General features: G+C 41.1%; 1 protein-coding gene across 1 annotated transcript in view; it reads right to left on the bottom strand.

Moving 5' to 3' along the window:
- Positions 1–25,781, bottom strand: part of NUP98 (nucleoporin 98) — a 100,037-nt gene that overhangs the window by 34,913 nt on the left and 39,343 nt on the right. The window contains 6 exon segments of the mRNA XM_021062427.1: positions 2,184–2,482; positions 4,311–4,427; positions 8,032–8,219; positions 10,122–10,255; positions 16,645–16,785; positions 22,824–22,916. Of these exon segments, the coding sequence (XP_020918086.1) occupies positions 2,184–2,482; positions 4,311–4,427; positions 8,032–8,219; positions 10,122–10,255; positions 16,645–16,785; positions 22,824–22,916 (972 nt within the window).

The raw sequence follows: 25,781 nt of genomic DNA, 5'->3' as shown, positions 1-25,781 counted from the left end.
TGTCATATTTATGTAATAGAATACTACTCAGCAATAAAAAAAGAATGAACTATTGGTATATATACACCATGGATAAAATCTCATAAAAATTGGAGCAAAAGGAGTTCCTGTCGTGGCGCAGTGGTTAACAAATCCGACTAGGAACCATGAGGTTGCGGGTTCGATCCCTGCCTTGCTCAGTGGGTTAAGGATCCAGCATTGCCATGAGCTGTGGTGTAGGTTGCAGACGCAGCTCGGATCCCGCGTTGCTGTGGCTCTGGCGTAGGCTGGCAGCTACAGCTCTGATTAGACCCCTAGCCTGGGAACCTCCATATGCCAAGGAAGCGGCCCAAGAAATGGCAAAAAAGACAAAAAAAAAAAAAAAAAAAAAAAAAATTGGAGCAAAAAAAAAAAAAAAAGAAAAAGTATGTACAGTATGACTCCATTTATATGAGTTTCAAAAATAGAAAAAACTGCATTTCTCTTGTGGCACAGCAGGTTAAGGATCCAGTGTTGTCACTGCAGCAGCTGAGGTCGCTGCTGCGGCCCAGGTTCAATCCCTGGTCCAGGAACTTCCACATGCCTTGAGTGTGGCCAAAACAAAACAAAAACAAAACAAAACAAAAAAGAATAGGCAAAACTAAGCTATGTGACAGAAACCAGGCTGTGGTTAACTTTTGGAGATGAGAAAATTTCCATGGAAAAAGAATGCTCTAGGAGTTCCCACTGTGGCTCAGTGGGTTAAGAACCTGACTAGTAGCCACGATGGATGCAGGTTCCATCTCTGGCCTCGCTCAGTGGGCTAAAGGATCTGGTGTTGTCATGAGCTTCGGTGTAGGTTGCAGACACAGCTCAAATCTGGCATTGCTGTGGCTGTAGTGTAGGCTGGGAGCTGCAGCTCCATTTTGACACCAGGCCTGGGAACTTCCACATGCCACAGGTGAGGCCATTTAAAAAAAAAAAAAAAAGAAAAGAAAAATAAATGCTCTACCTCTCCCCCCCTCCCCGCCCTGGACCCACAACACATGGAAAGTCCCAGGCTAGGGGTCAAATCAGGGCTATAGCTGCCAGCCTATGCCAGAGCCACAGCAATGCCAGCTCTGAGCCGCATCTGCAACCTACACCATAGCTCATGGCAATGCCGGATTCTTAACCCACTGAGCCGGATCCTTAACCCACTGAGTGAGGCCAAGGATCCAACCTGTACCCTCAAGGTTACTAGTCAGATTCGCTTCCCCTGAGCCATGAGGGAACTCCTCTACCTCTTGACTGAGTATATATATATGTCAAAATTCACTGAAATGAAATTCAGGGCCACACCTGCAGCATATGGAGGTTCCCAGGCTAGGGGTTGGACTGGAGCTGTAGCTGCCAGCCTACACCACAGCCACAGCAACGTGAGGTCCGAGTAGTATCTTGGACCTACACCAGAGCTGATGGCAATGCCGGATCCTTAACCCAGGATCGAACCTGCATCCTCATGGATACCAGTCAGATTCCTTTCTCCTAAGCTACGATGGGAACTCCTGAAATGAACACTTGAATTCTGTGCGCTTCACTATATGTAAATTGTACCTCAGTTAAAAAGGGGCAAGAGGGAAAGTAATGACATCTGTCAACACCCAACACAGAAAAAAGGCAAAATTTAAGCATCTGATCGAGATGCTCTAATCTTGTAGTTTATACTAATTATTTCATGGATTAGCTGGGAAGAAACGATCAGTTCAATGTTGGTAACAAACAAGAAAAGCACAGAACTGAGGCGATAAGAACCACAGCGACCACTAACATCTGAATACCACACTGGTTCGGCATGGTGGTCTATATATTAACCTATCAAACCTCCAACCTCATAGGATACTTATCACTATTATTTTAACTAAAAAACTAATAGGCAATCTATGTCAGTTTATAAATCGAGGAAAGGTTATGAGGGTAGTCTCTCTGGCTACAAAATCTGGGATATTTTAACTATACCAAGATAACTAATGAAATGAATTTTAACTACTCCAAAGGTACACAAAAATGTGAATTACAAATCAACCAAAGCATGAGTGAAAGGGTTTAAATGTTCACTTTCATAAAATACAATTAAAAAACACTTAAAAGTTGAAACAGCTGAGTTCTATCATGCTGAAAATCTGGGACAAACGAGGTCTCGAATGACTGGTAGGGGATTACCCATGTGCCAACTGGCATCTGACCTGCAGGATGCATGTGGTAAGCATTATTTTCTAGCTCTTCGCGGTCATCCTGCAGTGACTCCTCATGAAAAGAGGTTTCCTCACTGCTTCCTTCCAGCCCATTTCGCAAGGCAGCACGCATGTTTAACGCAACAATGGTGTCATCCACGCTGTTGCTGCTGTTGTGTTTATTCCCAGCACTCTCTGGGGTTTGAGGAATGGGTTTGGCAACTGGGTTAGTATAAAAACGTGACACCAGAGAATCGTCATCTCCATCCTGCTGATGGTTCTCTTCCACTGGTTTGCTCATAAAATTGAATCTAAAAAGAAGAAAGTAAACAAAATCTCAGCCCCGCGCGCTAAGAGCAAGAGCAACAACGGTAACATTGGTAACCATTACTAAGCCTTTCCTAATGATCTGGCATGGTCTGAGGTAATTATATCTACTAAAACTTCAGTTAGTACTTAAGCGAATCCTGTGAAACAGGCTGCTATCATTTTCCTCTATTTCATGGAAAATTCGGACATAGAAAAATAACTTGCCCGAAGTCACAAAGCTTTAAGTGCTAGAGTTGGGGTTTTAACCCAAAGCATCTGGCTGTAGATTTCATGTCCCCAAATTTTCAGTTGGGGCTGCCATACTATGTGGGATCAAGGAATAAGTGGCGAATTTCAAAATAAGAAACAAAAAATTTTTATTTTTAATACAATCAGTAAGGTATTAGAAAATACTTCATTAATGAAAAATCATACTAAAATTGTATCCAAAGAGGGAAAAAAAAAAAAAAACAAGCAAAGACACATATGTAAAGATTTCCCACTGAAGCATCATTTTTTTTTTTTTTTTTGGTCTTTTTAGGGCTGTATCTTCAACACATGGAGGTTCCCAGGCTAGGGGTCAAATTGGAGCTATAGCCATTGGCCTGTACCACAGCCACATGGGATCCAAGCTCCTTCTGCAATGCTGCGTCCTTAACCCATTGAGCAAGGCCAGGTATTGAACCTGCATCCTCATACTAGTCAGATTCATTTCCACTGAGCAAACAGGAACTCCCTGAGGCAGTATTTTGAATACAGGAATACCAAAATAATCTAAATGTCCTCCAAGAGAGAACTGATTGAATTATCTCATGGTCTCAGTAACTGTTACAGCATCATTAAAAAAGAGGAGGCAAGGGAGTTCCCATCATGGCGCAGCAGAAACAAATCTGACCAGGAACCTTGGCGTAGGCCGGCGGCTACAGCTCCAATTAGACCCCTAGCCTGGGAACCTCCATGTGCCACTGGTGCGGCCCTAAAAAGACAAAAAAAAAAAAAAAAAAAAAAAAAAAAAAAAAAAGAGGAGGAGGCGGCAAGATGGAGTTCCTGTTGCGGCTCAGTGGGTTAAGGACCCAACATTCTCTCTATGAGGGTATCGGTTCGATCCCTGGCCTTGCTCAGTCCGGTTAAGGAACTTTTGTTGGCATAAGCTGCAGTGTAGATTGCAGATGCAGCTCGGATTCAGTGTTGCTGTGGGTGTGGCACAGGCCCTAGCTACAGCTCTGATTTGACCCCTAGCCCACTTCCATATTCCACAGGTGCGGCTGAAAAAGAAAAGAAAAAACAAAAACAAAAAGAGGAAGCATATTATTCATATAGATATGGAAAGGTGTTTGTAGTAACTGGAAACAAGCAGGTTACAGAATATCATTTGATGCATAATCTCTATGATATATAAGAATATATTTATAGATAAATTTGTAAACTGTAACTATTAAGGATTACTGTATATACATGCATTTCCTCCTTCATAATTTTTTTTGGTTGGTTACAACTATGTATCACTTTAATAAATATAACAAATAAAATATCCCTTATTTTAAGGGGGGGGGGAGAGTTGTCATATGCATGCTAACCCTGTCCAAAATAACATACATGGAATACCAAAATAGTTTTGCAGAACTGAATCAGAAAAACAATGAGTTTAGGGTCTAAAGTACTCAAGAAGCAAAAACAACCAAAAATGTGACATAATTTCTAGGTGTACACATGATGCAATACTTCGAATTTCATATATTTTCAGAGGATGATAAATTCTAATTTCAGAATCTCTTCTAAATGAGAACAAAGCTCTCTATTAGAAATAACCCAAAATAGAATTCAGTTTACCTCTCTCCATTTTCTGGGTAATCAGATGGTGAAGCCAGATCTTCTGAATCACGATTAACGGGAGAGAAGAGATTGCTACTGTTAAGGTTTTTCAAAACCAACTTCTTAATGCTCTTCCTATAAACAGAGACCAAAAAGACAAGGAACTCAAGTACGTCAAAGACATTATCTTAAAACCTGGAGTAGAAAAGGGCACTCTTAATTCCCGCTGTATATGTCTGTATGTACATACATATATATGTCTAAAATTGATCAAACAAGTTCAATTCACAAACCCATCCCATAAACATATAACCAGACCACAAGGTCTCAAATATATTACACTCTGCTATTCTAAGAAGACGCTAATAAGCACCTCAAAACCAAGTAGGAAATCATCTTGAAAACACTCTTTTCTGAACTTCCTGAGCATTTTGTCCAGACACTAGTTTACTCATCACACTGTCATATATTTCAACTCTGTCTCTACAGTTTTTTTTCTCTCTTTAAATATTTTTTCTTTTTTAGCAGTCAGGATTTTTGACTGCTTCTCCACAGAACTTGGCATGCTGCCTTGAAGGAAAATAGGTATTTGTTGATTAAATGAAGATTTCTTTAAAAAAAAGATAAGAAAGAGGGAGTTCTCTGATGGCCTAGTGGGTTGAGGCTCCTGCATTCTCACCGCTGTGGCTCTGGTTGCCACTGTGCGGCGTAGGTTCAATCCCTGGCCCAGGAATTCCCACGTACTGCCTGTGTGGCAAAAAAGAAAAAAAAAAAAAAAAAATAATAAATAAAAAAACAAGAGAGAGCCTGAAATAAACGTTGCAACTCTCATTAAAAAAAAAAAAAAAAAAAAAAAGATAAGAAAGAGAAAGGAGTTTCCTGGTGGCTCAGCAGGTTACAGATTCAGCATTGTCAGGTTTGATACCTGGCCTGGGAAATTCCACATGCCACAGGTGTGGCCAAAAAAAAAAAAAGGAAAGAAAGTAAAAGCCCCTGATACCCAATGATGCAAATGATCCCGAACACCTAAAACATTCAAGTTGGTATACAGCAGATTTACTTAAGAATCCCTACAGTATATTGGCCTTAAGTAGAAAAATCATATAAAAGATCTTAATTGTCACTTAAAAAGTCACTGGACTGGAGCTCCCCTTGTGGCTGAGTGGTTAACTATTTCGACTAAGATCCATGAGGATGCGGGTTCGATCCCTGGCCTTGCTCAGTAGGTTAAGGATCCAGTGTTTCTGTGAGCTGTGGTATAAGTAGCAGATGCGGTTTGAATCCCACATTGCTGTGGCTGTGGTGTAGGCCAGCAGCTGGAGCTCTGATTTGACCCCTACCTAGCCTGAGAACTTCCACATGCCACAGGTGTGGCTTTGGGGGGAAAAAAAAGAGAGAGCGCGAGAATGCAAATTATAAGCATTCACACCCACTAAGACGGCTACAAACCAAGCAAACAATAAGTGCTGAAAAAGACATGGAAAAAATGAAAACACTGCACTGCTGAGGAGCATGTAAAATGGCGCAGTTGCTGCGGAAACAGGCGGGCAGTTCTTTAAAGGGTAAAATTAGAACTGATACGTATGACCAAACAACTCTACTCCTAGGTATGTACCCCCAAGAACTGAAAACAGGGACAAGTGTTTCGGGCAAAGATGACGTGCTCAAGACCTGAGCTCAGGGGCATTCCGGTTGGAGGTATGCCGGGAAGGGCAGGCGCCACCAAGGAAGACACAAGGTGCGCCCTGTACGGTAGGGATGAAGCCGGAAGAGTGTGGGGTTCCTGCAAGCCCACTAACCTCAGCAAGGAAGAGGGAGATTAACTGCGCCAAGTGCTTCGGATACGTAGGTAAAGACTTTTAAGAGCAACACCACAGCATTAACAGAAAACAAGTGTCTTGCCACTCCAGCAACCGTTTCCATCTGCCTCTCATAACCTTAAATCCTGAAAGTTGGTGATCTGGTGACTGGACTGAAAAGGGTGAATCCAAGCCCTTTTAATCTCCTGTCCACCAGACAATCTGCTAAATGCGGAGACATGAACATGAAGAATACACAGATCCCGGCCTTCAAAATAATCCAAAGATGTTCTAGGAAATGTATAAACTTGGACTCTCCACCTTTTCTGAAGTAGCTTATCATACTTTGAAGGGGGAAAAAAAAAAGGAGTGAATATTTTTTTTAAACTATAACATTCACAAAGAACAGCAAATGATGAATTCCCACTTTTCCCTCAAAGCTTTAAAAAAACAAAAGTTTCCTGATTAGGAAAATACTTGGTGTTTAAAAAAAAAACACAAAAAACCTGTGTGCATGTGTGCATGCATGCAGTTAATACAGCTAGAAAAAAAACTTAGAGATGAAATTACATCGTGCCATATGTTAACTACTGTTAACATTTTGGTTTGTATGTTTCTTCAGTTCTCTTTCCCCTTATCTCTCTCTTTTTTTTTTTTTTTTTTGCTTTTTAGGGCCACACCCTCGGCCTATGGAGGTTCCCAGGCTAGGGGTCTCATCAGAGCCACAGCTGCTGGCCTACACCACAGCCACAGCAACGCCCGATCCTTAACCCACTGATCAAGGCCAGGGATCGAACCCGTAACCTCAAGGTTCCTAGTCGGATTCATTTCTGCTATGCTACAATGGGAACCCTTCCCCCTTATATCTCAACACCCTAAAACATACTTTTGCTCCAATGCATACTTTACCTGTAATTTTAAATGTTTAACAAAAAATCTTGGAGTTCCCATCGTGGCGCAGTGGTTAACGAATCCGACTAGGAACCTTGAGGTTGTGGGTTCAATCCCTGCCCTTGCTCAGTGGGTTAACGATCCGGCATTACCGTGAGCGGTGGTGTAGGTTGCAGACGCGGCTCGGATCCCATGTTGCTGTGGCTCTGGTGTAGGCTGGCAGCTACAACTCCGATTCGACCCCTAGCCTGGGAACCTCCATAGGCCGCGGGAGCGGCCCAAAGAAATAGCAAAAAGACCAAAAAAAAAAAAACCAAAAACCTGCATACTTTCAATTTTCCATGTAATTATTTTTATTAATATCTGTGTTATAATAATTAAAACAAGTATGTGTGTGTATATATATATATATATATTCTTAATTGGTTTGGCAAATTTGAGTTATAAGAAAATAGTGTCTTCTGCTTAAAATAAAATTACGTAAGCACTAACATCTCAAAAACAAAACCGAGTAAGTAACATGCATATACCAAACTAAAAGTGTATTATCCAAACATTTTTATATTAACCATGTTTATCACTGGGACTGATCAAGTCACTTTTCATTTTTCTTTTCTTTTCTTTTCTTTTTGCTATTTTTTAGGGCAGCGCCCACGGCATATAGGGGTTTCCAGGCTAGGGGCCAAACCAGAGCTGTAGCCACTGGCCTACGTCACAGCAATGTGGGGTCCAAGCCAAGTCTGTGACCTACACCACAGCTCATGGCAATGCCGGATCCTTAACCCACTGAGTGAGGCCAGGGATTGAACCCACATCCTCATGAATCCTAGTCAGGTTCGTTAACCACTGAGCCATGAAGGGAACTCCTTTTTTTTTTTTTTTTTCTTTTTTTTCTTTTTGCCATTTCTTAGGTCGCTCCTGCGGCATATTTTTCTTCATGATAGACTGTATTTCTCAACTTAAAAACAAACAGTAACATTTTCCGCAGAGTCAACAGCTTTATACTTACGTTACATTAGTATTTCACACTTAATTTAACGAAAACTCACTTGGGCATGAATGCTCCATTGGCTAAGGATGGCTCATCGTCATCCAGCCCATCAAAGAGTTGTGACTTGGCTGTGCCTGTTGTCTGCAAAGCCTTTGGTCGGACTCTGGTGGCAGGGCGGGGAGTCAGTTTATAGTGAGTAGGAGTTGTGAGAGCCTTCTGGGCTGCTGGATTTGTTGGTTTCAATCTCTGAAAAATGACAACAACACAACAAAAAATCAAGGAAAGTTCTAGTCTTACTCAAATGTACGGTTTTGGCCTTAAAAATCCAAAGATCAGAGTTCACACCTCATCTCGCCATTCATCCACGAGACACCTACTGGAGTCTCATTTATTCTCCAACCGCAAGTTTAAAGCTCAGTCTCCCTCACTTCTTTCTTTCCTTCCTCCTCCCACCTCCCTCCCTCTGAAAACTACTTCTTTGTTCTCATACCTACGACCATTTGTTTTGTTTGTTAGATTTCACATATAAGTGAAAAGTAAGTGAGTCTCGGGCATGAGATGCACAGTGTGGGGAAGAGAGTTAACACCTGTGTAAAATCTTAGTGTGGCGACGGATAGGAACTTACTTACTATCACGGTGACCGGTTTTGACACATAGAAATATTGAAATACTATGCTGTGTAACAAGTAGGTCAGTTATACTTCAAAAACGTAACACTCAGAAAAAAAGAGATCAGAGCTGCGGTTGCCCAAGGCAGGCGGTGGAGGGATGGGAATTGAGAGGGAGACCTTCAAAAGGCAGAGACTTGCAGGTGGGAGGTAACTGAGCACTAGGGATGGAACGCGCCCGCGGTAAACGCGATCCCCACTCCGGATGCGGCACGTGAAGGCGCCAGGGAGAACAAATGCTGAGTTCCCACCACAAGGAAACACTTTTTTCTCTTTAACCTTCTATCCGTGAGAGGATAGACAGTCACTAAACTTACGGTGATAATGACTTCATGATGTGTGAAAGTCAAATCATTACGCTACACACCTTAAACTCAGTGCCGGTATGTCCACTACCTATCACTAACACTGATACAGAACCAGCTGAGGGATAAATGAGATGACATAAATAACTGAATAGGAATTCTGCACACTGAGCAACTTAAATTCTCAATACATATATCACTACTCCCATTTTACAAAAGAAACACATTGAGAGAGACAAAGAGAGATGCCCGGCATCTCACAGATTCGAAGTGGTAAAACGAGGGTTAAACAGACAAAAGACTGCTTTAACCCCACGCCACAGCACAGCGAGTGGAAGATCCTCTCTAGAGCATAAGAGATTAAGACAAAGCTATACAGGAATTGAGAGAGGAGTTCCTGCTGTGGCACGGAGGTTAAGGATTCAGTGTTGTCTCTGCAGCAGCTTGGGTTGTTGCTGAGGCACAGGTTTGAACCCTGGCCTGGGAACCTCCATGTGCCACAAGTGCAGCCAAAACAACAACAACAACAACAACAAACCCAGAAAAAGAAATCGTAAGAAAAAAATTTTGATTCGTCACTCAAGTCACGTTGTTAGGAAAATCAGCCTCTGTGCATCTTAGTTTGCTTAATTGTAAAATGGGTATAAAACTGGAGTACCTCATTGCTGTGGCTCTGGCGTAGGCTGGGGGCTACAGCTCCGATTCGACCCCTAGCCTGGGAACCTCCATATGCCACGGGAGCGGCCCAAAGAAATAGCAAAAACAAACAAACAAACAAACAAAAAAAAAACAAAAATAAAATAAAACTGGAGTTCCTGCCATGGCACAAAATCTGACTGCAGTGGCATAGGTCACTGATGGTGTGGGTTCAATCCCTGACCTGGTGCAGTGGGTTAAAGGATCTGGCACAGGTTGAAGCTGTGGCTCAGATTCAATCCCTGACCCAGGAATTTCCACATGCTGTGGGTGTTGCCATAAAAAACAAACAAACATAAAAGGAGGATAATATTTGCCTTATTTCGGGGCTGTTGGAAAGTCTCAACCTTCACTTCCTATCCAGTGCTCGTTAAACTGTCATGCTACCTTCCAGATACAAAAAGAATTCGTCCCCTGGTCTAGTGAAGAGCATCACACATTCCCGAGAACAGAGTTTATAGGAACACCCCCAATTTACCTCTTCCTTCTTCTTAGGGTCTGACATAGGGTTCCGGAAGAGAGGAGAGTCTCCAAAAGGTGAGTATGTCAGACTATTGATGTGCTGCTGGAGGACTGCCTGCTGTGCAGCAGAAGCATTTGGATCCGCTAAAGCTTTTAAAAAAGAAAAGGCAAGATGTCAGTCAAGGATCCAGTGCCTTAAATCAAGAGAACTCAAGACTCTTTCTGGAGATGGAGTCTTCAAAGTGTTCAGATTCACTCAGTGGCATTATTACTGGTAGAGAGCAGAGAAGCAGACTATGAAGAAATTCAACAATCAAACTAAGATGTCAAAGACATAAGGAGGCATTTCCTAAGAGACAAGACACAAAAAACTCCAGTTAGGTGTTCATTACTACTAATAAGAAATCTTGAAGAAATCAAAACAATCTTGAAGAAATATTTTCTATTTATTTACTTCATTATCTATCAATGGCACAGTTGTATAAAAAGCAACACAGGAGTTCCCTATGGCACAGGAGGTTAAAGATCTGGCATTGTCACTGCAGCGGCTTGATCCTCTGCTGTGGCATGACTTAGATCCCTGCCCCAGGAACTTCCCTATGTCACAGGTGTGACCCCAAGAAAAGCAAAAGAGTCTGATTGCTAGAAACACTGCAAATTGGTTTAATCTGTCTAGAAGAAACACTATGATAGTACATAGAGCAAGTACTCTTCCTCTATTTTTTAATCTAATAATTTCAGTCATGAAAACTTAACACAAGGATTTAATTAAAGTAGAAAGAAAATAAAGAAATGCTTGTAAGTGTTCACTGAACATATCTGTAATAGTCGACACTGGGAAACAACTTACGTCCAACAATAAGTTAACAATTGTAAAAATCATGATTCATCAACATGGTGGATTAAGTAGTTATTAAAAATGACAATGTGGGCGTTCCCTGTTAAGGATCCAGCGTTGCTGCTGCTGTAGTGCAGGTTGGGACCTTCCTCACGCCTTGGACACAGACAATTAAGAAAAAAAGTGATAGGAGTTCTCGTCGTGGCTCAGCAGTTAATGAACTGACTAGGAACCATGAGGTTGTGGCTTTGATCCCTGGCCTCGCTCAGTGGGTTAAGGATCCCGCGTTGCTGTGGCTGTGGTGTGGGGCACAGACGCGGCTTGGATCCGGCGTTGCTGTGGCTGTGGTGTGGGCCAGCAACTATAGCTCCTTTCAATCTCTAGCCTGGGAAACTCCATACATATGCTGCAGGTGTGGCCCTTAAAGACAAAAAGACCAAAACTAAGAAAAGAAAACCTGGGTATTTTCAAAGAACTCTAATATTCACTAGTCAGGCAGTTTGTTAGATGACAGCCAATTATACGTTTAAAAAACAGTGACCAGGAGTTCCCATAGTGGCACAGTGGTTAACGAATCTGACTAGGAACCATGAGGTTGCGGGTTCGGTCCCTGCCTTGCTCAGTGGGTTAACGATCCGGCGTTGCCGTGAGCTGTGGTGTAGGTTGCAGACGCGGCTCGGATCCCGCGTTGCTGTGGCTCTGGCGTAGGCTGGTGGCTACAGCTCCGATCGACCCCTAGCCTGGGAACCTCCATATGCCGCAGGAGCGGCCTAAGAAATAGCAAAAAGACAAAAATAAATAAATAAATAAATAAAATAAAAATAAAAAACAGTGACCAGGAGTTACTGGTGCGGCTTAGTGAGAACGAAACTGACTAGTATCCCTGAGGATGTGGGTTCGATCCCTGGCCCTGCTCAGTGGGTTAGGAACCTGGTGTTGTCATGAGCTGTGGTGCCTGCAGTGTAGGTCAAAGATGTGGCTCAGATCCTATGCTGCTGTGGCTGTGGCTGCAGCTGCAGCTTCAATGTGACCCCTAGCCTGAGAACTTCCATATGCTGTGGGTGTGGCCCTAAATAAAAAATAAAGTAAGAAAGAAACACTGAGCAGCACCAGCTGACCCTATCATTAACAAGTACAGGTCACCCCACCTTGGCTTGAGAAAACAAAACCTCCTTCAACAAAGTCAAAGCTAATTAGGAAAGTGTGTGAGGATGTTTTTATGTCTTTTTTTTTAATGTTTAAATATGAAATATTCTGTTAACTGTGTTATTTCAAAATACAGGAGATGCTAAGTTCGAAAAATAAGAGAAAAAGCAAGCATAAACACTAGTTAAGCTACCATTGTGTTATATTTCAGTTCTAGTCGTAATAATTTGAAAACATACTAAAAAAACACATCTGAAGAAATAGAAAAAAAAATTAAAAATCAAGTCTGAGAATGGAAGAAACTGAAGATATTTTATCTGAAAGAAAGGCATTATGGTTAACACAAAGAACCGTAGGAGACTGACTTTGCTTGGCTCTAGGAGGTAGAAGGAGAACCACTGGGTGGAAATTCTATAAAGGCAGGTTTTGGTTTCTCAACAACCTTAACAAAACAATGGACTGGACTGACGTGTAAAGAAGCCACCATAACTGAGGGTTTTAAGACAAGTAAGGGACTCCCACAAGCTCTAAAGCATCTTCTAACTAAGATCTTGTGATGCAAAGACGTGCTTTCTCAAAGTCAGTACCGGCTACAGTGTATGCAACTGTAATGTCAAATTCTTGTGTCCAGAACTTCTAATTGGCTTTTGGAAAAGCTGGATTATTAAAATTCATTCAAAAAGCTATCTAGGAGTTCCCGTTGTGGCTCAGGGGTAATGAACCCAACTAGGATCCATGAGGATATGGGTTCGATCCCTGGTCTTGCATCAGTGGGTTGAGGATCTGGTGTTGCTGTGAACTGTGGTGTAAGCCACCAGCTGCAGCTCCAATTCGACCCCTAGCCTGGGAACTTCCGTATGCCGCAGGTACAGCCCTTTAAAAAAAATAAATAAATAAAATAAATAAAATCTATGTAAGTGATAAACAGCCGGTTACAGTATTTATGCTACCTCCTACTGAAATGAAAACTAAGGAAAAGAAAAAATGAAAATATTTTTTATGATAAAACTGATTCTAATTTTCACACAAAAATTAATTAGAATCTAATTCACCTTTGCTATCTCCAAAGAGCTAATTAAAATCTATGGTCACAAACAAATTAAAATATACAGATATACCCTACAATGGCAAATAAAAGGAAGGTATTAAATGACCAGATAGAGAAAGAAGTGGACAGTGAGAAGCAGGAGAGATCAAGCAATACCTTAGAGTTCACTCTCAGGGGCTTCGAGCCAAAGCTAAAGGTGGGGGACTAGCTGCCTGAGCTCAGAAAGGTCAGGGATTCAGGAACTCAAAATGAAGACAGACAAGAAGAGAAGAACCTGTGAAAAGTACATATACAAAACAACCACTAACCTTGTAATCCTCCTAATCCACCACGTTCAACATATAAGCCAAGAGGGCAGAGTGTGCCTCTGATGGAATCAAGATAACATATGGGAAGAACAAGGGCCCCTATTCTGAGTCCCTGCATCGTCCCAGAGCTAAGAACGTGGCATTCCAACATTCAGAGGGTCCCGGGCTACGAGCTGGTTCTTGGACTATTTATCAAGTGAAACCTACTGATGAAAAAGCTCTACCTAGATACACAAGTTGCCAGTGATGATTTTAACGATTTTATTCTCAAAATATGAATGGAAAGTATCACTGAAGACTAGGAGTAAAACAAAAATTATTCTAAAGAGTTAAAGTGCAGAAGTTCCTGTCATGGCTCAGTGGTAACGAGCCCAACTAGGATCCATGAGGATGCGGGTTCGATCCCTGGCCTTGCTCAGTGGGTTAAGGATCCGGCATTGCTGTAAGCTGTGGTGTAGGTTGCAGACGTGGCTCAGATCTGATGTTGCTTTGGCTGTGGCGCAGGTCGATGACTACAGCAACAATTCCACCCCAAGCCTGGGAATTTCCGTATGCTGCAGGTGTGGCCATTTAAAAAAAAAAAAAAAAAAAAAAAAAAGTGGGAACAATAAGAATTCCGTCCCCCACCAATTTTTTTTTTTTTAATGTCCATTAACAAATTCACTTTCAAGAAAAAACTGCATCTAAGAACTGGATGCCTGAAAAAAAAAACTTTCAGAGAATGAGAAAGAATTCTTTTAAGGTAAAAATTCCAAAAAGATGGGTTAGAAGCCAATGAAAAGATCTAGACACAATACTGTAGATGAACTCTACTTTAATAAGGAATTTTAAAATAACATAAATATGCTAAATAGTCAAAAAAAGTCCCCTAGAAAGTAAAAACAGACGAAAAATCAAATGTTGAGACAGAAAAGGTCTAAGCAAATCACTAAAATTTCAGAACAAAGGGATAAGCCAAAATGTTTGTTTGGGTGGGGGGACAGTCTCAAGAATGAGAAAGGCATCAGAATTCTCATCAAAAACGGCTCATGCAAGAAGCGATATGGTCAAAAATCTAAGCGTGAATGCTTTCCACACAGAATTCCGCTGCACTGAAGTGTGCGGAATGAATGGAGATGTTCTCAGAACGGTAAGGAGTCCACGTTTACTTTCCAGGTACACTTCACCTGGACAATGAAGAACATTTAAGAACCAGATCAAGAGGAAAACATCACCATTCCCACTGAGCAGACCTGAAGAGAATACCCCAGAGTGACGCTGAAGCCCTAGGAATAATCAGTCCATACTGCTGCAGGCCAGAGACATCAAAGAATGAGCTACCCAGGATAAAAGACTTCTGGTACCACGCGTAAGAATGTGGGCTAGTTTGGGAAGGTGCTGATAATGCAGGGGAAACAAATAGTGAGAAGTTACAGGAGAAAGAAAAAGCTGCCTGACAAAGGTGGACTCTGATAAGTGGCAACGTTTTTTTTTTTTTTTTTTTTTTTTTGTCTTTTGTTGTTGTTGTTGTTACTGCTATTTCTTGGGCCACTCCCGCGGCATATGGAGGTTCCCAGGCTAGGGGTCGAATCGGAGCTGTAGCCACCAGCCTACGCCAGAGCCACAGCAACTCGGGATCCGAGCCGCGTCTGCAACACCACAGCTCACGGCAACGCCGGATCGTTAACCCACTGAGCAAGGGCAGGGACCGAACCCGCAACCTCATGGTTCCTAGTCGGATTCGTTAACCACTGCGCCACGACGGGAACTCCCCGTGGCAACGTTTTCACAGTTACGATAAAACACTCATTTACATTTGCAGATATACATTATTCTTCACCCAAACAAGAGAAGACAGTAATAATGAGCTGAAGCCCCTTATCAACATTATCCGTACAAAAACATAAAGAGGGCAAAGAAATCAGAGAGAGAGAAGGGTAAGAAAGGACACTTACCGGACAAAGAGGACCACGAAATACTAGCTCCTAGGAGTTCCCGTCGTGGCTCAGTGGTTAACGAATCCGACTAGGAACCATGAGGTTGCGGGTTCAGTCCCTGGCCTTGCTCAGTGGGTTAAGGATCCGGCGTTGCCATGAGCGGTGGTGGAGGTTGCAGATTCGACTTGGATCCCGTGTTGCTGTGGCTCTGGAATAGGCTGGTGGAGACAGCTCTGATTCGACCCCTAGCCTGGGACCCTCCATATCCCATGGGTGCAGCCCAAGACATGGCAAAAAGACAAAAAAAAAAAAAAAAAAAAAGAAATACTAGCTCCTAGTGGAGAGAGTAAGAAAAAGGATGTAAAGACATGGTTTAAATCTGCAAAGGTTTCTGGAAACGTGGGAGAGCGTGACAGCACCGGAGACGAATTTAATGCTACACAGACCAACTCCTTCCTTCCTCCCTCCCTCCCATCTGTCCATCTCAGTCACTTTATTTCTGCCAGGCGATGGTGACTGTTATTTTTGATAAAATATAATTTTCTTTAAAACTATTTTTTTTTTTTTTTTTGTCTTTTTGCCATGTCTTGGGCCGCTCCCGCGGCTTATGGAGGTTCCCAGGCTGGGGCTCTAATCGGAGCTGTAGCTGCTGGCCTGCACTAGAGCCACAACAACGCAGGATCTGAGCCGCGTCTACGACCTACACCACAGCTCACGGCAACACCGGATCCTTAACCCACTGAGCAAGGGCAGGGATTGAACCCGCAACCGCATGGTTCTTGTAGGATTTCGTTAACCACTGCGCCACGATGGGGACTCCTAAAACTATTTTAAAAAGTTAATTTTAAGTTAGAAATAATACTAAAGGTGACAGGTAGATATCACAAAAAATGAATGAAGTATGAAGAGCACTTTAATAGATTAAACTAAACTTAGGGAATTTAGTAAACATAAGCTATGCTGGAGAAGTGAATGAAGAAAAGAGGTGATAACTAAATTCTTATCTACCAATAACAAGTTAAATATACATAGACTAAAGCAAAACACAGCAATATGAGCACATAGAGACATGAACTTACTTATATACCAGATGAATTAAAAGCTGGTTTCTTTGGGGGAGCAGGCCCAGGATCTATGAGAAGCCCTTCTGCACTATGTGACTGCTCAATGACCTGAGTGTGTGCACTGCTGTGGTAGGGACAGGACAGGATGGGGTGGAGAGGGAAATCAAGTATGAGCAAGAAAAAGACGGAGTAAAGCTTTCTAAAGTGACTGACACTTACCTACTGGAGCCTGGGGGGCTCCAAAGCCCAAAGTGGCTGTCGTAGTATTAAATCCAGGGGCCCCAAAGGCTCCTGTACCAAGAGGCCCTCCGAGCTTAGGCTGGTTGTTCCCAAACAAAGATGCCTGTCCAGCACCAAGAGCTATGGAGACAAGAGGAAAGAAAAAGTGCCACAGAAGAGCCTTTGAATGTTATGCCAGAGGTCAGTTACTTACAAATACAGTACATGTGGAAACTTCATAAAAACCATTCATTTCAACACAGAAGCTGATACTGTAAATGCTAACTATAGGCACGGCACCATGCTGAGCACATTGCTGTATCTGCATCATAAGCAAAATACGCAACCTCTGTGCTTCATTTTCCTCCATTATAACACAAGGTAATAATACATAGCTTAGATATGACTCCTAAGATTAAAATGAATAGACAGATATTAATTACTTAGAAGCGGTCTGGTAGGTACTAACACTCATTAAGTATTAGCTAGTATCATCTCATTTAATCTTCACAAGGCTGAAGCCGGAACCATGCTCATTTCATAGAAAATGGAGGGTTGAGTAATTAGCTCAACGTCACACACGTATTAAGTGGTGAAACTGCACTTCAAACCTCAATGCATCCCCACAACACAACCAGGGCTCTTAACTGCTACCCTATAGTAACACATTTCAAAAGAATTTTTAAATTGGCAGTTCTCCTTAAATTTCAGTATGTGCAAATCAAAATACTCAAGTGAACCAATTACCATGTCATCTTTTTGACTAACATATAGGCCATATAAAGTCAAACCCAATGTGTCTTCTTTGAAGAGCAAAAAGTAATATTTCAAGTATACCATTCTTTGACAACTATTTCAAACAATATCTAATTTTTTGCTTTAACAAAGCCAAATGTCTTGTGATGATGTTACTAAACAGATTCAAGCTTCAGCGTGAATCAGTGGATGGAATAAGAAATTATTTTCACCAGGGGGAAACCTTTTACAGAAAATGGTTAGGTTTTAAAGCCTAATGAATCTTGTTTTGGACCATGCTGTTGGCAGTGACTTTTAAAGTGTAAAATGATAGGAATTTAGTTTAGAATAGGTTAAATAAGCTATCGGCACAAATTAAAAACATTTTTCCGGAGTTCCTGTCATAGTTCAGTGGTTACCGAAAAACCCGACTATTATCCATGAGGACGTGGGTTTGATCCCTGGCCTCTCTCAGTGGGTTAAGGATCCAGCATTGCTGTGACCTGTGGTGGAGGGTGCAGATGTGGGCATGGGTCCCGCACTGCTGTGGCTGTGGTGGAGGACAGTGGCTACAGCTCAAATTGAAACTCCAGCCTGGGAACTCCACATGCTGCGGGTGCAGCCCTAAAAAGACAAAAGACAAAACAAACAAACAAAATTTTTCCATCCCTGCTCCTCAAAAATTTACTGGCAGTTTAGAAGATCTGAAGTTCCTTTTAATGATCAATGCTTCTTGACAGACACATGGTTTACCAGGAAAATCACTTCAAACATAATACTTCCAGGTCAAAAATATCAAATGGGAACTGCTTTGAGATCACAACCAAAAAAAAAAAAAAAAAAAGTACAGAAAGTTTATACTCAGAGAATACACACAATATAAATTAGTGAGGGTATCTGGCTGTATAGCCCAGGGAACCATATCTAATCACTTGTGGAACATGAAGGAAATAATATGAAAAAAAGAATATATAAGTATATAACTGGGTCGCTCTGCTATACAGCAGAAATTGACAGAACACTGTAAATCAACCATAATAAAAAAATTTAAAAATGAATAAAACACCTCCTTACCCCCAAACAAAAGCTTAGGTGAAACCCAAATATATAAGAAGGACAAAAAATTCTGTTCTGAATGAATGTGAATTTGCATTAGCCCTGAAGGAAGAACCATGAAACAGTCTAAAAATCACTACATTTCAATAACCTACAAAAGAATAAAAACATGTATTTTTTCTAGTTCTGCCTTATATTATGCACAATTGCCTTTTTTTTTTTTTTTTTTTTTTGGTCTTTTTGCTATTTCTTGGGCCGCTCTGGCGGCATATGGAGATTCCCAGGCTAGGGGTCGAATCGGAGCCATAGTCACTGGCCTATGCCAGAGCCACAGCAACGCGGGATCCGAGCCGTGTCTGCGACCCACACCACAGCTCACGGCAACGCCAAATCGTCAACCCACTGAACGAGGCCAGGGGTTGAACCCGCAACCTCATGGTTCCTAGTCGGATTCATTTCCACTGTGCCACGAGAAATCCTAAAATTTAATAATTACTAAGTAACTATCAAGAAAAGGACATACTGTTGATAGTACTAGTGATAGTATCACTGAGAAACAAGAAACTGACGCACCCATGATTTAATGAGTGTTCCTAATCTGAGCATATTGAGAGAAAAAAGTATCATTTGCTAAAGAATAGAAAACATTTTATAGTTTGAGTGGTCACTTAAATCTAAGTGTATAATAATTTTATGCGTTTGTACATTTAAGATTCTACAGTTGACTACTCCTGAAGGCCTGTGTTACATGAAAATTACTTCTACTGAGGTTTGAGTTTGAGTCTCTACCATTCAAAACAAGAAGCTAGACAGGAAAACCCGCTCGGCTAACGCCCTTCCAAAACAAAGTTCAAAGCGACAATGTTATTCTACTTGTGATACCATGACATGTAGAATTCACTAATGCAAGTATTTATACATAATAGTCTCCAGACACACTCCCCTCAAAGCTAAGTCTGCTTAGCAGAGGTGATCATCAAAGGGTGTTAACTGTGTACTAAGTGACTCACGATTTTCACTTCCCTAGGGAATCTCTTGCTACTAAGGTTAGCGGTGCAAAGTTCTTTATTAATTGTATTTGGCTTTTAGTTATATCGACAGGGCATGAATTAGGAATATACAACATCAACAAAAAGGAATTCATTGTCTGTCAGGTACAATTGTTCAAGGAAACCAAAACTATTCAAATAAATAAAAAAAGGCTGAGATATTACATTATTGTGGAACAGAAGACAAAAGCACCAGGAAAAAAGTTACAGACCATTTTATGATATTAGACTAAGAGGAGAAGCACTGCTAATCGTAACCTGCAAGACCCAAAAGCAAAAAGGGAAAGGATGATAACTCTGCCACGTGAAAATAAAACTCGTATATGAAGATACCACAAACAAAATTAAATGATGAGGACTGGGTGGAAATACCTGTAACAGACAGCAGAGTAGTATCTAACCTGGGCTTAGGTTTATGGTTCATAAGCTGTCCACACTCAAACTACCTTGAAAAAGTCCACACCAAAGCTAACTTTTCTTCTGGGATTAGAAGAAAATACTTATGTCAGATGCTATATTCTGCTTAAATTTAGGGATCACACTTTACAAAAAATGAGAGCTTTTTAGATTTTATTTTTTGAAAAATATATCTGGTAGAATTTGAATAACCTAAAAAGCTCAAAGTCTGCCATGCAACCAAAAAGAATACCCTCAATATATAAAGGATTCTCAAAAATAAACAATGACCAAATATTATGAATAGAAAATTTAAAGATTCACATGGCTGATAAATATATACAAGGCTATCCTTCACCAATAATCAGGGAAGAGCAAATTAAAAAACATACCAACATCTACCATCCTGCACACGAAGATGAAGAAGCCCAAAATATAAAACATATGAAAAAAATGAGCATTTTTATAAAATATAAATGCAGCAGTTCCCTGGTGGCACAATGGGTTAAGGATTTGGCTGTCACTGCTGTGGTTCAGGTTTGATCCCTGGCCCAGGAACTTCAACATGCTGTGGGCACAGCAAAAAAGAAAAAAAAAAAAGCAAACTGGCATTCATTTTGGAAGGCAAATTAAAGTTTAGCAAGACTGACCCAAACTCAAAAATTGTGTATCTTCTGAAATCATTTCCAATTCAATCCTACAGAGTGGCCTACCACACACACACTCATGTAACTCTTCACTACTGCATTGCTAGTAATATCGAATAACTCAAACGTCCATCAAAAGCTAAAACAATTATGGTGTATGTAGGTACTCATTTGTTATGTGTGTATATATATACACAATGGAATAGTACACAGGGATTTGTCTTTTTAGGGCCATATCCTCAGCATACGGAGGTTCCCAAGCTAGAAACTGAATTGGAGCTGTAACCGCCAGCCTACGCCACAGCCACAGCAACTCAGAATCTGAGCCGCGTCTGTGACCTACACCACAGCTCATGGCAAAGCTGGATCCTTATCCCACTGAGCGAGGTCAGGGATGGAACCCGAATCCTCATGGATACTATCAGACTCATTTCCACTGAGCCATGAGGGGAACTCCTAAACAGTTATTCCTAAAGAAATGAGTTAGAATTACACACACTGATGTAAGGAAAAAATGTGCCAAAATGTTACGGAAAATGAAAAAATGAAAAGAAGAATACTAAGGCAGGCAGCTACTTTCAGTTTGAAACTTTTTTATTTGGCTGCATCTGCAGCCTGTGGAAGTTTCCGGGCCAGGAATCAAAGCTGAGCCTCAGCTGAGACCTGCACCACAGCTGCAGCAATGCTGGATCCTTAACCCACTGCACCACAAGGAACTTCCTGAAATATCTGACTATATAGTACATACTATGAAACAGACTGAGAACTATAACATACATATATATAAGTAAAAGTTAAGTAAATTGATACTTAACCTCACAATGAACAATGATTTTTAAAATTCTAGTGTTAGGTTGCGGGTTCAATCCCTGGCCTTGTTTAGTGGGTTAAAGATCTGGCATTGCCATGAGCTGGGTAGGTGCAGACACGGCTCGGATTTGGTGTTGCTGTGGCTCTGGTGTATGGGGGGCAGCAAGAGCTCCAATTAGACCCCTAGCCTGGGAACCTCCATATGGTGCGGGTAATGGCCATAAAAGGACAAAAGACAAAAGACAAAAAAAAAAAAAAAAAAAAAAAAAATCCAACTGATATATACCTCAGTCTTTGGTTTAAAAAACATTCATAAATAATATGGCTTCCTTTTAAGACTACCACAAAAATTCTATATAAAAAATACACGTGTACATTTATATTGTGTATACGTGTATGTGTGTGTGTGTGTATATGTGCATATACACACACACAAACATATAAATATACACACACAAGGAGTTCCCTAGTGGCCCAACAGTTAAGGACCTAACATTGTCAAGGCTGTGGTGTGGGTTTGATACCTGGCCAGAAACTTCACATGCCATGAGCGCAGCCAAAAAAAAAAAAGTACATAAGGCGGTCTGACAGACACATGCCAAACTTTCCATATCTGTTAGTTCACTGCTGAAAAAAATGTGAACTTTTCACGATACTTCCACAAGGCCGAATTTTTTAAAAAGTATCTTTTATCTTAAACATTAAACAAAAGAAATAGCTCACAAAGTACAAAATTAGGTTCTACTAAAAGGAGATGAGAGATAACTGAAGAGTAGAAGCAGAGACATGGAAATAAATGGTTTCCAACCAAATGACTGCACCATGGTCAGGTGAACTGGGATAGCAGGCCAAACAGCAGGCTTAAACCGCCTTATCGAACTGTAAGGCACTCACTCCTTTTATGACCGCCACCCCCTCTAGTTGTTTAAAACAGCTAGGCAGACAGAAGGGACAATGTCTTTAAAGGCCTTTTAAAACAATTATCAACAGCAGAAACAGAGACAAAGGCTTGAGATTTTAGCCCCATAAAAAGGTGAAAAGAACTGAAAAGCTTGCACAGTCCTTGAAAAACACCAGCATATTTGCTAACTACTTCAGCATGTGCTCTTACTGCTGCATTATTATTAGGATAATAAGGCCTTCTTAATTAACAGTTCAGGGTCTCAAATCCCTGTACAAAGACAACACAGGGGAACCTCAAGTTAATAATGTCATCATACTGACAAGTCTGGCCTTAAGTACTAAAAATTAAAAATCCCAGGTAGACCAGGACTATCAGAGGACAAACGTTTTGTAGAAAGGGAACAAATATAGCTTCTAAGATAAATGTACCAGTGTTTAAAAAATAGTAAAGCATATGGAAATGTTTTATAAAATCTGTGAAAATGAAAATCAGGGCCTCTTATTTCCATGTATATGGTCGAAGAGCAATCAGAAAGCCAAGATGTATTACTTTCTAAATCTTGTGGTACATACAGTTCCTTACCTGTTCCAAATCCTGCACCAAGCCCAGGTCCCAGAGTTCCAGGTCCTGGTTTACTTCCGAAAATACTATTCCCACTGGTATTTGTGCCGAAACCTAGAAGGACAAAAGTATGAGTGAACCATGCTTTTAACACAACTCTCAATTTCCTGTACAAGGGAATTTAAAACAAAGCAGCCTGACCCTAAGCTTCACATCTCTTCAGTTACTGAGAATCAGAAATCCTCAATGGTAGGCCAACTTAACTTTTTTTTTTTTGGCCACACTGTGGCGTGCAGAAGTTCTAGGGCTAGGGACTGAACCCACACCACAGCAGTGACCCAAGTCACAGAAGTGACAATACTATGCTGGATCTTTCACCAGCTGAGCCACGAGGAAACGCCTTAACCTTTTTTTTTTTTTTTTTTTGGTCTTTTGTCTATTTAGGGCTGCACCCACAGCATATGGGGTTCCCAGGCTAGGAGTCGAATCTGAGCTGTAGCCACCGGCCTACACCACAGCCATAGCAACACAGGATCTGAGCCACATCTGTGACCTACACCACAGCTCATGGCAACGCTGGATCCTTAACCCACTGAGTGAGGCTAGGGATCGAACCTGCAACCTCATAGTTACTTGTCAGATTCGTTAACCACTGCGCCACGACGGGAAAGGAAACTCCTAGCTTAACTTTTTTAAGTTTAATTCTGATTACTGAAAACAGACCCCATGGTGTTTACTTAATTATATTTCAGACATGAAATATCAATTCAGTATAGGGTAATACCCAACATTAAAGCAAAGTGACTATTCTTGAGCTTGGGGACTATCCCCTATGCAAGGCTCAAAGTCTCCATTCCATATTTTGTGTTTAATTATTAGAAGAAAAACTAAGGCCCTCAAACTTTCACTAAAAAGAAGAATGTCAACAAGATACTCTACTGAACCTGTACGTTCTTGCTAAGACAAAAATTACCTATAAAAATCTCGACAGCCGCTTTTGTTTTGAACAGATGTACCGTGAATGAATATTAATGTGTGTGGATCACACATGAGAAGCTTTCATGGTGTCAGATTTGATCAGCTCAGAGGAGCACTCAAGGACACAGCTAATCGATCAATAACTTTTATTGAGATGACCTGCTTCATTATCAGAGATGATGGAGAACTGAACAAACCATCTTCCTTCGCTGTGACCCACCATTTAGAGAAAATGCTATGGTTTCCCTATAAAATCCACAGGAGTCCCTGCAGACACCTACACATCGCATTACTGCTATTATTTCTCTTCTGTTCAGTTTCTGCACTCCTTTTTTTGAGCTAAATATCAACAAAATAGCTGATGAACATATCATTAATCTCTTGGGTTAAGAAGAAATCAACCAGGGAGTTTCCATCATGGCTCAGCGGAAATGAATCTGACTAGTAACCATGAGGACGCAGGTTTGATCCTGGCCTCCCTCAGTGGGTTAAGGATCCGGCATTGCCTTGAGCTGTGGTGTAGGTCGAAGACATGGCTCAGATTCTGCGTGGCTGTGGTGTAGGCCAGCCACTATAGTTCCCCAAGCCTAGGAACCCCCACATGCCGCAAGTACAGCCCCAAAAAGACAAAAAAAAAAAAAAAAAAAAAGAAAGAAAGAAAAGAAGACGTCAATCAATCACTGGCTAGCAAATCCTGTTTGTTGAACACCTGAAGTCTTCTTAAAAGGTACCATGAAGGGACACAAGCTCAAAACGTAACAGAGTTAAGGAAGTGTCCTGAATATATACCATTATTACCAACTAAATATACTGAAGTTCCTGTTGTGGCTCAGCAGGTTAAGAAAGCGATTTGTCTCCATGAGGGTGCCGGTTCAAGCCCTGCCTTGCTCAGTGCGTTAAGGATCTGGTATTGCCGCAGGCTGTGCCTGTAAGTTACAGATGCAGCTTAGATCTGGTGTTGCCGTGGCTGCGGCACAGGCCTCAGCTGCAGCTCTGATTTGACCCCTAGCCTAGGAACTTCTATATGCCACACATCCTGCCATTAAAAAACTTCCAAGTAAGTAATCTGACTTAAATATGTTTATTTCATGGATTCATTAAATCTTTTATTTTTATTTTTTGGCTGCAGGTGGAAGCAGCAGGTGGAAGTTTTCAGGTCAGGGACTGAACCCACGCCACAGCAGTGACCCGAACCACAGTGGTCAAAAAGTGACAATACCAGATCCTTGTCACCACTGAGCCACACAGGAACTCCTTTTAAATCTTTTCTTGCATTGTGCTAATTAATAGCTATGCCACAAAAATGGAGAACTGCTTACTCAAACACAATCAATTTCCCTAAAAAAAAAAAAAAAAAAGAAAAAGAAAGAAAATATTCTTGGATATGTTCTTGGTCTTTCTGAGTGAAAATTTAACCAAAATTAACTTAGCCACATAAACAACAGAAAACACAGTACTTGTGAACTATCTCAAACCCACAGGAGGGAAGTAAGTCCCGCCTTACACTGCTTATACCACACATTTCCTCAGATTCTTATCTGAAAATTTCAGAACAATTTTAAATTAAAATTAAGAAAAACGAATTAACGGTTAATTAATTTATGATAAAGGAGCCTAGAATACACCACGGAGAAAGGACAGTCTCTTCAATCAATGGTGCTGGGAAAACTGGACGGCCACATGCAGAGGAATGAAACTAGACCATTCGCAAAATGGATTAAAAATGGAACATAAGATCTGAAACTAAAACTCCTAGAAGGAAAGGGGGGTAAGCTCATGACATCTATCTTGGTGATGATTTTTGCATCTGACACCAAAAGCAAAGGTGACATGTGGGACTATTACAAAACTAAAAAGCTTCTGCACAATACAGGAAATCAACAAAAAGAAAAGGCAAGGTACTGAAGGGGAAAAAATATTGGCAAATCATGTATTATTTGCAAATCATGTATCTGTTAAGGGGTTAAAATTTAAACTATATAAAGAATTAATAATAATAGC

Source organism: Sus scrofa, chromosome 9, assembly GCF_000003025.6.
Source record: "Sus scrofa isolate TJ Tabasco breed Duroc chromosome 9, Sscrofa11.1, whole genome shotgun sequence".
NCBI classification, from domain to species: Eukaryota; Metazoa; Chordata; class Mammalia; order Artiodactyla; family Suidae; genus Sus; species Sus scrofa.
Note: the sequence above shows the minus strand (reverse complement) of the source record. Positions and strands in the feature narration are given on the sequence as shown.